Source organism: Hylobates moloch, unplaced genomic scaffold (genome assembly GCF_009828535.3).
Source record: "Hylobates moloch isolate HMO894 unplaced genomic scaffold, HMol_V3 SCAFFOLD_35, whole genome shotgun sequence".
NCBI classification, from domain to species: Eukaryota; Metazoa; Chordata; class Mammalia; order Primates; family Hylobatidae; genus Hylobates; species Hylobates moloch.
Genome location: NW_026652310.1, coordinates 1,805,139 through 1,817,963, shown reverse-complemented (window position 1 = coordinate 1,817,963; position 12,825 = coordinate 1,805,139). Strand labels below are relative to the sequence as shown.

Sequence of the window (12,825 nt, the reverse complement as noted above, 5' to 3'; positions counted from 1 at the left end):
GTCCCTCCTGACCAGAGTATTTAGTAAGACAAATGACAAAAAAAAGCAGTTATAACACAGAGTTATGAGTAAAATGATCAGGAAGTTCAGCATGCTATGGGAGCACAGATGGAAAAAAGCACCTTTTGAGGTGGGGTGGGTCAATCCAAGTGGATTTCTTGAACTTTAAGAATTAATAGAAGTTAGCCAGAAAAGGAGGGAGGGGAAAGGAATACTGTTCAACAGAGAGGGAACAGCATGTGCAAAGACCTGGAGGCTAGGGAGCTAAAACATGTTTAGTATCACTTAGCCCTAGAGTATGAGTTGAACAGTAGATATTGATGAGGAAGAAGAGGTAACCAGAGACTTCTTTAGGCCATAGTAAGGAGAGTAAACATTATCTTAAGAGCAGAGGAAGCAGTGATGACTTACGTCAAAGTGGTAATAGAGTCAGATTCTTGAAAGATTAGAAGAGACCATAGTGGACGCAGGGAAGCCAGAAGGCTGTTGAAGCATTCTTGGTAAAGTATTAGTGATGGCTTACTTCTACTAGGTAATGTCTGTGGTGATAAAAATGAATTACCTCATTTGAGAGAGAGTTAAAAGGGCGAATGGATGGAACTTGGTGATTGATAGGGTTGAAGGAGCAGTAGAGAGGGAGAAGGGAAGTATCACACCCATTTTTCTGGCATGAAGAATAAGGTAGATGGGAATGCCACTGAGATAAGGCATTGATTCAGTACAGATACAAGAGTGAGGTGGTCAAAACAATCATTTTAGTTTTGGATATTTGGCATTTGAGGCATCTGTGGGTTTTCCAGGTAGATTTATCTGGTAAACTGTTGGATATATGGATTTGAGCTGAGCTAGAGATAATTTATTCATTCATTCATTCCACAAATATTTATTAAACCCTCTTAAGTGCCAGGAATTATTATATATGTATTGGGGATATTGTAGTAAATAGACAAAATCACCCTGCCCTCAGAGAGATTATTTTTATAAAGTGGGAAGACAGACAATAAACAACAAAATAATTTCAGATAGTCACAGTACCCTGAAGGAGATGAAACAGGGTAATGATACAGAGATGGGGGGAAGTGAAGGAGGGATTAGACAGGTGACCAGCAGTGGCCTTTCTCAGGTGGTGATACTTGAATCATGAGAAGGAACTAACTAGGTTTAAAGTCAGGAGGAAACATTTAAGGAAGAAAGAGGAGAATGTGTACAAAATTTTTGAAGGCCTTAAGGGCCCACTGAAGTCTCAACTACATTTTGTACCCCAACTTTTTGTCACTCCAGTGTGTTGGGTCACCCCAGAGCAAGTGCAGATACATCTTTTGATGGTTGATTTGAACATGAATTGAAAAGGGGGCAGAAATACCCAAATGTCTAATCTTTTCCTCTCTCTCTTTTTATCCTTCTTTGGGTTAACCCTTCCATGTCTCATGAAATAAGAACGGATTCTCAATCTAGTGTTAAAGCAAATATTCAGAATATTCCCTGAATTGTGTTTGCCTCTCTGAAATGCAGAATTAATTCTACTGCAGTCCTTTTTTATCCAAATATATATTAGTATTTCCTAAATGTGCCTTTGTTGTTCCATACAATATTAAGTGCAGGTTCTAAGGAGGAATTTGGTTTTCCCACCTGTTTTGCATTATTAATATCTGTAAAAATCCAATAGCAGTAGAACGCAGAGACACAAACAGAACTTAGAGGATTCAGAGCTCTGCTTGGTTGAACAGAGAAGTTCATTAAACCAAGCAACTCATTCTGTTTTATAACAGATGATTTACTGGCTAACACATTGGAATGTGTACCTGACTCTTATTTTCTGGTGAGTCTTCCAGTGATAAAACCTAAAATTAGTGGTAGATTTTAAAACCTAAAATCAGTGGTAGATTTTCCTAGAGCAAAGTTTTTCAACCTCAGCCCTACTGTCATTTTGGGCTGGGTAAAATTCTTTGTTTTGGGAGACTGTCCTATCCGTTGTAGGATGTTAAGCCGCATCCCTGACCTCCACCCACTAGATGTTATATGCTCTCCTCATCTGTGACAGCCAAAAATGAGTATAGTTATTGCCAATGTCCACTGAGAGTCAAAATCAATCTTGGTTGAGAAACTACTGTTTAGAGGAATTCTTAACTGTTTTTCTGTAGACACATACCTCATGCTTCAAGGGTATAGCCTACTGACCCTTCAGTAGGCAGCAAATTGAAGGCCTATTAGTAAGGTGAATTGATTTCTGTCACCCGGATCCTACTATGATGAGAGGAAGCCTGGCTACTTACTCGAGGGGCAACTTCTGTCAGCCATATGGTACTGCTGGAGGTGACACTGGCATCTTATACCCAAATTTAGTTATTTGCATGGTGGAGTATTGAGAGATAAGGAAAATTATGGAAACTATCATATGCTAGAGAATATATCACTTAGTATTTAACATACACCAAATTATGTTTTGAAAAAGTGAGTAATGAGTGATTAGATGTATATGTGTTTTTATATATACATGCACATATATGTATTTATAATGTACAATTCTCTAATTATTTGTATGTTGGCTCTTTGGGATTTTATGTATGCTTCAATTTTCTCTTTAACTAATCACTGTTACTATATCCTCTTTAAGTTATCTTTGTCTGGTTGATTACTGCATGAGATTTCACTAAATGAATTGGAAAAAAAATGTTTTAGCTGTTTTGGAAGATGTATTTGCATCTTTTGTGTTGTTACCTATAGTTAATAACATACTTCCTGATATTCTGTAGCATACAGATGTCAGCTCTTTCCAGACAGTGGACCAAATGGTGTCAAATATGAGAAAGTATATGCAGAAATTAGAAAGAAACTTTGTAAGTACTAAAAACAAAGCATTGAGAACATTGTGTATACTTTGGTATATTCTATTTCATAGTGGCTTTCAAACACTTTTTTAAACATAGTGGTTAAAAAAGATACCTTACATGATTAACCCAATAAGCAATATTTGTATACTTTATAAATATATTTGAAGCAAAAGTTTCATGAAAAAATGACTATACTATTTACAGTATATACAGTTATTTTCTAGTCTATTTCATGTTTTAAAAATCCTGGTTACAACCCACTAAATTGAGTTCATAACCTCCAAGTTTGAAAAATAATGTTAACTTTCAAAATTTTTTAAAAATTGGAAAAAATTAACCTCAAAAACATTGATTCTATTGAAAGTCACTATTGTAAATGAACATTTTATATGAATTTGCATAATTTTATTATTAATAACCTGTCTACTTAAAAGGATTTGTAACATCTAAAGAGTTTTAGGGTTTTATAAACAACTCTGAAAACAGAAATTTTAGGAATGATGTTTAAGTATAGATCCCTAATAGTCCAAATAAACTAGTACTATAATAATACTCTCTATATTAACATCAAAACCAGTCAGTTGATTTGATCTGAAGAAGACCCATAACATTCTAGTCATCCAGTTTGAATTCTATGGATCATTTCAGAATGCCCAAATAATCTAGGGCATTATTGGTTTTAGTAATGTAGCAATCTGGTACCTACAGGAGGAGGTATGAAACTTGATGTATAACTAATTGATTGGCTTGATGTTGGCAAGATTACGCACAAGGGTCAACCACTGACTATAGAAGTATCACAGGTTTGGGGGCATAGCATCTTTATTGAAATCTAAGCCACGAGCACCCAAAGACTTAAGGATCTCTGAGTGAGTCACTATTAGTCTTTGTAACGAGAGTGGGATAATGGTACCTAAAATGGACGACCGTTAGGACCCTCTAGGGGTGACTTTTTTTGGGTGGAGGTAATTTTTCAAGTAACTTCTCACTTGAGAACCTGGGTGTGCCTTTGACTACACCATATTGGTAGTTTAGTATCCTTAGTAGAACTTACAGTTAGTGTTGTTACTTATTTGAACTCTCTGGCAATAATTATTTATATTTGACTCAACTGAATTTACAATTTGTTTACCTGTAGGGTCAACTTTCAGTGGATCCAAATCGACATTCATTTTGTTCTTCCTCAGTTATGACTTATTCTAAAAGAGGAGATGAACCGCCAAAGGTTTTTCAGGCCTCATCTCAAACTCGTCGAGCTCCAGGAGGAGTAAGTTTTCTATAAGCATTCCTACAGTTTTATAAAGTTAGGGGATGATAGACTGTCTAGATCAAATTTTAACTATTAAAATTTAATCTGGTACAAGATGGCAGGGGGACAGGAGGGAGGTGTGGGGGTTGGGGGTAAGGTAGTCCTCACTGTGGAAACCATTAAAGCTCAACTGTATTTACTTAGTTTGTGGCAATTTTTTGTAGCCCCCCCATCCCCCGTGAGGGTGCCTTTTTTCATGTAAATATCTATGGATGTTTATTACCTTTACATGTTGACAAGGTAAACAAAACATGAAAATAAGCCTTTGTTTCATGAAATTGATGTCTATTTTTAAGTTTACATTTGAAGCGAATTAATGTTTTAACTCATGAAATATTTCAAGTGTACAGAAAGGATATACAGAATAACATAAGTGCCCATATTCCTGCCACCCAGTTTAGTCATATCATAACATTTTTCTCTATTTGCTTCAAGTTGTCTCTTGCTTTGTTTTCTTTTTAAGCAAAAATGTACAGAGGCAGTTAAACCTTCTAATACATTCCTCTGAGATCTGTTTTCCCTTTCTCCCCTTCTCAGAGATTACCATTTTCCTGTATCTGGAGTTTTTTTCACACATGTTTTTACAATTTTATTACTTAACTTTTCTATCATTAAAAAAATGGATTATTTTCCAGATTTCCCAACATTACATAAAGGGTATCATATTGCATGTGTCCTCTGCAACTTGTCTTTGCTGAGTAATATGCTTCTGAGATTTATTCAACTTGATACATGTGGCCCTGGTTTCTTTAACTTCTATGTAGTATCCAAAATATGAATATATTATGATTAATACGCTTCTGAGATTTATTCAAGTTGATACATATGGCCCTGGTTTCTTTAACTTCTATGTAATATCCAAAGTATGAATGTACCATGATTTTTAAATCATTTTCTGTCGATAGATATGTAGGTGAGTCTAATCTTTCACTAATCTTTATACATGGCTCCTTATACAAAGAGTCTAGGAGTGGTATTGCTGAGTTGTAGGGTATGTGTACTTTCCTCTTTACCTAGCATTTCCAAGCTACTATCCCAGTGATTGAAACTGTTGGCTTCCAAAACTGTGGCTTGTGAGTTTCCATTTCTCTACTTCCTTGTTAGTACTTACAGTAAAAATTTAGGTTTACCAATCTAATGAGTGTGAAGTAGTACATTTTTTAGTTCTTACATATAAAGATGAACCTTTTAATGATGCTCTTGCCATAGGTCTGCTAATTAATCTCAGACATTTTAATTTTAACTTTCTAAAAGTGACAATCTTAAATGTAAACAGAATATAATGGTAGATGTCCCACAGTAAATCATGTTAGTAGCTATCAGAAATATTCTAATAATACTTCCATAGAGTTGATAGGCAGGAATCATGAGATTCAAGCCAATCAACATGACTGATGAATAACTAGTTTCCCTTACTTGTAGGAATCCCACCATTAACTTCCTTCATTACATTATCTAAGACAGTCTTGAAGGCATTAAACTATAATTGCTACTTTTGTTTTAATATTTGATTAAAATTTGGAAAAAGGTTAAATTGTATGGGTTCTGTTTGTTCTAGACATTTTCATTTTAAGGAGTTCAGGAAATACCAGACTTATTACCACAGTTTTACCACAAGTTAATAGTGGAACTGAGTACACATTATTTTTAGAGCAGTAGATCTATGGCCATATCTCTGTAGGTAAGCTGGCCCTGAGATATACATTCTATATATGTTTAAATAATATTTATTTATTTTTACAGATAAAGGAAACCAGGAAAGCAATGAGAGATTCTGACAGTGGACTAGAAAAAATGGCTATTGGTCATCATATCCATGACCGAGCTCATGTCATTAAAAAGTCAAAGAATAAAAAGACTGGAGATGAAGAGGTCAACCAGGAGTTCATCAATATGAATGAAAGTAAGTTATCACAAAAAGATAGTATTCTTTCTCATAAAGTTAAAATAACAGATGTACTTGACATTTTTTTTTAGAAACATGTCATAAGATGTAGTTTTTGAATAATACGTGTAGAGAATACCTCATCAAAGTAATAGGATTGTGGTTTCATCCTTTCATAGGAGAGCTCTTTTTTATAGTGATTTTTGGCAGTATGGGATATTACTTTATTTTATCCTTGGAAAGTGGAATCTTTTGAATTGTTATTTAGTAATATTATCATTAGGCAAAATGCATCTTTAAATATTTTTTCTGATTATCAAGAAAGTACATTTGAAAAGTATAAAGACAAAAATCATCCATAATCCAAACTCAAAATGCTAGTAATATTTTAATGTATTTCTTCCTAATCATTTTATATATATAAACATACTTTTTTCTCAAATTATTATTTTACTTTTATATAGTTTATATTGTGCTTATTTTAATTTACCATTATAATTGTAAAGTTACTTATGATGCTGTTTTTCAAAAACATTTTAAGTGGTTACCTTAAAGTTTTATTGTAAATAAGCCATAATTTTTACTTAAATCATTCTGTACTGTTCAGTACTTAGGCTTTTGTATAGATAAGATTTTAATTTCTGTTATATGTTAGATTACATGTATGTCTCTCTCTCTCAAGTAAATCTTTTCTTTTTCTAGATTTTATATTTATTCTTCAATGCATTTACATCCTTCTAGTGTCCTAACTCTTCTCCCTGTAGTTTTTAATTATATTACAATTTATTAACAAATTTAATAATTAAATTTAAATTATTTTTATTAATTTTTAAATCAATATTAAGCTTTTATATTTAATTGTATTAATTCAATAATGAAATTATATTAAAATTTAGTTGGATTCATCTCCTAGTTTCAGAAAGTATTTTGAATAATGTTTTTCCATAATAAAATGTTTAAATTTTAAATTGTTGTATTAAAAAAGAAATTCTGGCCGGGCACGGTGGCTGATGCCTGTAATCCCAGCACTTTGAGAGGCCAAGGCAGGTAGATCATGAGGCCACCAGCCTGGCCAACATGGTAAAACCCCATCTCTACTAAAAATACAAAAATCAGGGCCAGGCACAGTGACTCACGCCCGTAATCCTGGCACTTTGGGAGGCTGAGGCGGGCGGATCACAAGGTCAGGAGTTCAAGACCAGCCTGACCAACATGGTGAAACCCCGTCTCTACTGAAAATAGAAAAATTAGCTGGGCATGGTGGCACTCGTGCCTATAATCCCAGCTACTCACGGGGCTGAGGCAGGAGAATCGCTTGAACCCAGGAGGCAGAGGTTCCAGTGAGCCGAGATTGAGCCATTGCACTCCAGCCTGGGCGACAGAGTGAGACTCTGTCTCAAAAAAATAAATAAATAAAATAAATAAAAATACAAAAATCAGCTGGGCATGGTGGCCCGCACCTGTAATCCCAGCTACTTGGGAGGCTGAGGCAGGAGAATCTCTTGAACCCGGGAGGCAGAGGTTGCATTGAGCCAAGATCACACACTGCACTCCAGCCTGGGCAAAAGAGCAAGACTCCGTTTTGGGTGGAGGGGAGAAAGAAATTCTATTAACATTGGGGTTTGATAAAATTATTCTTTTTTTTTTTTTTTTTTCTTTGAGACGGAGTCTCGCTGTGTTGTCCAGGCTGGAGTGCAGTGGTGCAGTGGCGTGATCTCACCCCACTGCAAGCTCCGCCTCCCGGGTTCACGCCATTCTCCTGCCTCAGCCTCCCGAGTAGCTGGGACTACAGGTGCCCACCACCATGCCCAGCTAATTTTTTGTATTTTTAGTAGAGACAGAGTTTCACCATGTTAGCCAGGATGATCTTGATCTCCTGACCTTGTGATCCACCCACCTCAGCCTCCCAGAGTGCTGGGATTACAGGCGTGAGCCACCACACCTGGCTGGGGTTTGATAAAATTATTCTTAGGCAATAAGATAGAAGCCACGATATTGTGACCTGTGTTTATTTGTAACCTCTGTAATGTTATCACATTTATATATATACTGAGTATTTCACAATAATCAACATTTTGATGAAAAATTTAGTGAAGGAACATAATATTTTAAAGCAGTCTTAAAGAAGTACTATCATATCTCTATTGTTGCTATTATGGAAGTTAGATTACTTCATAACAACATGAATTGACATTCTAGCTGAGTAACCTGTCTTAGGAAATTGACAACAGAAACTTGTGAGGTCAAGTTACATAGAAAGATGGTTAGGTGAATAGAAGTGCTAGCCACAGAAGTATACACTATACAGGAAGAGTATATTCACTGTGAGATGACCCAGGAAGAAAAACTGTTAGTTAATATAATTGGGTCGGCTGGTCCATTGGGTAGAATATCCAGGCAGGTGAAAAAATAGATCATCAATAACTAGATCATCAGTAGGAATAGGAGAGGAACAGACAGGAAAAGAAATACTACTTTTGTCAAAGACCCTTATATTTGAAGCAGCTTCCTGCCTCTATATTGAGGTTACACTAATGAAAACACCAGACTAGACTGAAATATGTGGGAGCAAGGCAGTTACTGACAGTCGATACCTTAATACTTATTCTCGTTATTTTTCTGTTTAACATAGGTGATGCTCATGCTTTTGATGAGGAGTGGCAAAGTGAGGTTTTGAAGTACAAACCAGGACGACACAATCTAGAAAACACTAGAATGAGAAGTGTTGGCCATGAGAATCCTGGCTCCCGAGAACTTAAAAGAAGGTAAAAGTTGTTTCTAAAATAGTTTGGTTTTTTAAGAAGAATTTGAAGTAAATTATGTAATTTACTTCTGTTATCAGAAAGTTTTGATGATCATCCAAGTCGTATCCACAGTATCTTTTGTGAAAGATGTAATAATTTTATGTTAAAGCTGATTATTCCACACAAATTTAAATTTATATCTAAAAATCAATAATAGTTTAGGATTTTATGGTTAGTAATTCACTAGTAAACTATGTCTCAGAAGATAGAGACCAAAATCCTCTTAAGGAAAACTGATATCCTATAGTGTAGTTATTCTTGTAAAACAGATTCTAATATGGATATAGATAGTCATACATTTCACACTGGTAAAGATATCTAGAGATATGATAAGGGGAGAGGGGCTCTATTTGGAAGACTTAACAACTTTCTTAACAAATCAAAATTTAGCATTTAATAGTAAATTTCAGACACTTGTATAATATGTAACAGTACGTGCAATACCATATTCGATGTGTATTAGATATTTTGGAAGAATTTTGCAAGAACATTAGCTTCTTTTAGAATTCCCTTTTAGAATAGCTGAGAAAAATAAGTTTGCTGAAACCACATATTAAAGATTATAGAGATTTCTCTCTGAGCATGGTGACTCATACCTGTAATCCCAGCACTTCCGGAGGCCGAGGCAGGTGGATCACTTGAGGTCAGGAGTTCGACACCAGCCTGGCCAACATGGTGAAACCCCGTCTCTACTAAAAATACAAAAATTAGCTAGGTGTGGTAGCACACACCTGTAATCCCAGCTACTTGGGAGGCTAAGGCAGGAGAATTGCTTGAACCTGGGAGGCAGAGGTTGTGGTGAGCCAAAATCACACCACTGCACTACAGCCTGAGTGACAGAGCAAGACTCCATCTCAAAAATAAATAAATATTATAGAGTTTTTTTTAATACGTTTTGTACATACTCTTGAGCTACAGTTTAATGTGGTTCTCAGGGGAGTAAATGGATAATAATATCTAATTCCTGTGAAGTTACACTCAAAGGCCTCACCAGACCTTAAATAGAAATCTGTTCTAAGCTATAAGAGAGTGGAGAATTGCTGCAGAAGGTGGAAGCCTTCACAGAACTAGCAGTGGACATGTGGGTATCAAGTAAATCAGAAGCCTTATGCAGAATTTCATATGCTAGGATCTTTTCTTCTAAAATGCTTGTTTAGGAATTTAGAGCCCTAGTATTTTCTATTGAATTGCTTGAAAACTTGCTCCCATATTCGTTATAGATATTTGCCTCATTTGAAAAATGTATTGATTAAAAACCTGGCAGTGCCAAGTTTGAATAGGAAATCCAGGTCGCACTTAGAGAAGGCTTGCTCTTTATGGATGACCTATAAATTTCTGGCCCTAACAGTGGCATTTTCTCTTAACTGGCACTGTCCAATGGCATTTTCTGAAATGACTTCGATAATGACAAAAATGCTGTATATCTATTCTGTCCAGTGTAGTAATCACTAGCCACATGTGGCTGTTGATTCACATTTGAAACATTGCTGGTACAACTGAAGAACTGAATTATTTTATTTTAATTCAAATATAAATGTGGTTAGTGGCTACCATACTGTTAACATTAAACAGTGTTTAAACTATAAACAGTTAAATCTATCTAGGGAAACAGCTGTTGCTGTCTTAAATTCACTGAAATAGTCTGCCTTGTTTTCCTGTTTTTTTTTGTTGTTGTTGTTTGTTTTTTATTTTTTGTTTTGGGGCGGGGGGACAGAGTCTGGCTCTGTCGCCAGCCTGGAGTGCAGTGGCGCGATTTCAACTCACTGCAACCTCCACCTCCCAGGTTCAGGCAATCCTCCTGCTTCAGCCTCCTGAGTAGCTGGGACTACAGGCGCACATCACCACGCCCAGGCTAATCTTTGTATTTTTAGTAGAGATGGGGTTTCATCATGTTGGCCAGGATGGTCTCGATCTCTTGACCTTGTGATCTGCCCACCTCAGCCTCCCAAAGTGCTGGGATTACAGGCATGAGCCACTGCACCTGGCCAGCCTTGTTTTTCAAAGCTATTAAGGAATTTTTAAGATAAAACTTTTCTTATATTACAGTGGTTTTTAACATGTTTGTATTGATTTATAAACCATTGGCCATTTTTTAAATGATATTAATATTCACATGTATATTTCTCAGGGAGAAACCTCAACAAAGTCCAGCCATTGAACATGGAAGATCAAATGTTTTGGGGGACAAACTCCACATCAAAGGCTCATCTGTGAAAAGCAACAAAAAATAAATAGCCGTGCATTTGATTTGTTTAGTTTTGGTTGTTTTAACAGTTAGTAATGGTGCTGGGTAATAAGCATAAGACCAATCTCTTGCTGTTAAATCAGTTCTGTCCTTGGCAACTTTCTTCTGATATCTGAGTGTTCATGAAGGTCCTAGCTTTATATTGTCCCTCTTTTAGGAATAAAATTTTGATTTTCAGCAATGTGAGTAAATTGTGAAAGTCTATTTAATATAAAACTCTTTAAAACATACTAATTTTTTAAAGCTTATATGCTGATTTTGCTTCCCCAGTTTTTGTGTTGGCTAGGTATTCTTTTATATTTATCAAGATTGATTGCAGAGCAGTTCTATCACTTATTATTAGTTATAAGAAATTATAATGTTAAAAAAGTCTCAGTTTTTATAACACTGTACTAGGGTGATATTAATAAAGGTTTAAATAATTTATCTCTAATTTTATAATGTGTTGTAAAGCCAGCTAGCTTAAAACTTTAAAAATAATAAAGCAAAACTACACTAGTACTCTTTTATGAGAAAATAGTTATTATTTTGATAAAAGGGCAAGAATAATTAAATAGTTCATTTTCAGAGAAAAATATTTTAAATTGCTAGTGTACATGATTGTTTTGGTTATAATTTATTTATAGAATGAATCTTTTCTATATTACATTCTTAATATTCAGCAGATATTATATTGACCATTCTCTTTAACTTCTTAATGTGGCATATTTCTACTCTCCTTTCCCACAAACAGCTTCATCTATGTCCAAGGTTAACATTCTGAAGCTGGAGAGTCCTTGGAGAAACTCTCCTCAGCTTTTTTGTGACAGTTAGAAAAATGCATTTGGTATTCTCCAAACCAGAATGATACATTGTCTCAAAATTTGTTAGACAGCTGATGGGTGTTTTTGAGCAACATCTTAATAATTCAGTTGTTTCTGTTTTAATTATACCATTAAAAATCAGCTTTAGCTTTTTAATTCTAGAATTTAAGCATCAATCTGTTTTTATAAAAATTAGGTTTGAAGTTTATAAGAATATAAAATCTTAACTCATATTTGTTGTTTAATATTTCTATCAAGGAAAAAAGCCCCAAAAAATTGCTATCACTCTATAATCCTAAGTATTTTTCTTTTCAATTTCGTAAGTAAAATTATATGACTATATTCATACTTCTCTAAATTTTTATATAATATTTTTGTTAATTTTACTAGTTTGTGTTTTATGCCTTTAGTCATTAAAATAAAATGCAAATATGTTAATTCATTGTTGAAGTTGATCATGTATTAGTTAAAAATTTCCTTTTAGGCATACTTTAGTATACTCCTAACATACCATAACACATTGGGAAATTGTCATAAGGCACAAATTTTAAATAACATCTTGATATAAATTAACCTGATAGAGCAAAGTCTTAATAAAGTACATACTTTATTTTCCTTTTGCCTAAATCATTACACTGATGATAACTTGAATCATTGTAGTCAAATATAAAAACACCCTTTAATAAATCATGTGTTTAACAGTATGATTCCTATACATCAGATTGCAGTTAGAGATTGTGGTGAGGCAGAATTTGAGACGATAGTACTGAGAAAAGTTCTGTTTCTTTCTTAAAAGTCAACTCTATCTTTGCACCATAAAAAAGTAACTATCAATATCTATACCCCAGAATAATATTTGTTTGCAACAGCTTCTTATGATGGGTGTTTAATACTGTTAGTCTGTAAATCGAAACTATTTAAAACTATATACATGCCGGGTGCAATGGC

General features: G+C 34.7%; 1 protein-coding gene across 2 annotated transcripts in view; it reads left to right on the top strand.

The window, feature by feature from the left end:
- Nucleotides 1-11,076, top strand: part of LOC116463406 (myeloid leukemia factor 1) — a 40,447-nt gene extending 29,371 nt beyond the window's left edge. The window contains exons 3-7 of one of the 2 annotated variants that reach the window (XM_032146492.2): nt 2,754-2,837; nt 3,970-4,098; nt 5,884-6,043; nt 8,658-8,790; nt 10,958-11,076. In XM_032146492.2, coding sequence (XP_032002383.1) covers nt 2,754-2,837; nt 3,970-4,098; nt 5,884-6,043; nt 8,658-8,790; nt 10,958-11,060 — 609 coding nt within the window. In that variant the 3' untranslated portion in view covers nt 11,061-11,076. The remainder of the gene's footprint in view (nt 1-2,753; nt 2,838-3,969; nt 4,099-5,883; nt 6,044-8,657; nt 8,791-10,957) is intronic. The other variant, XM_058434622.1, reaches the window with a different exon arrangement.
- The last annotated feature ends 1,749 nt before the right edge of the window (nt 11,077-12,825 follow it).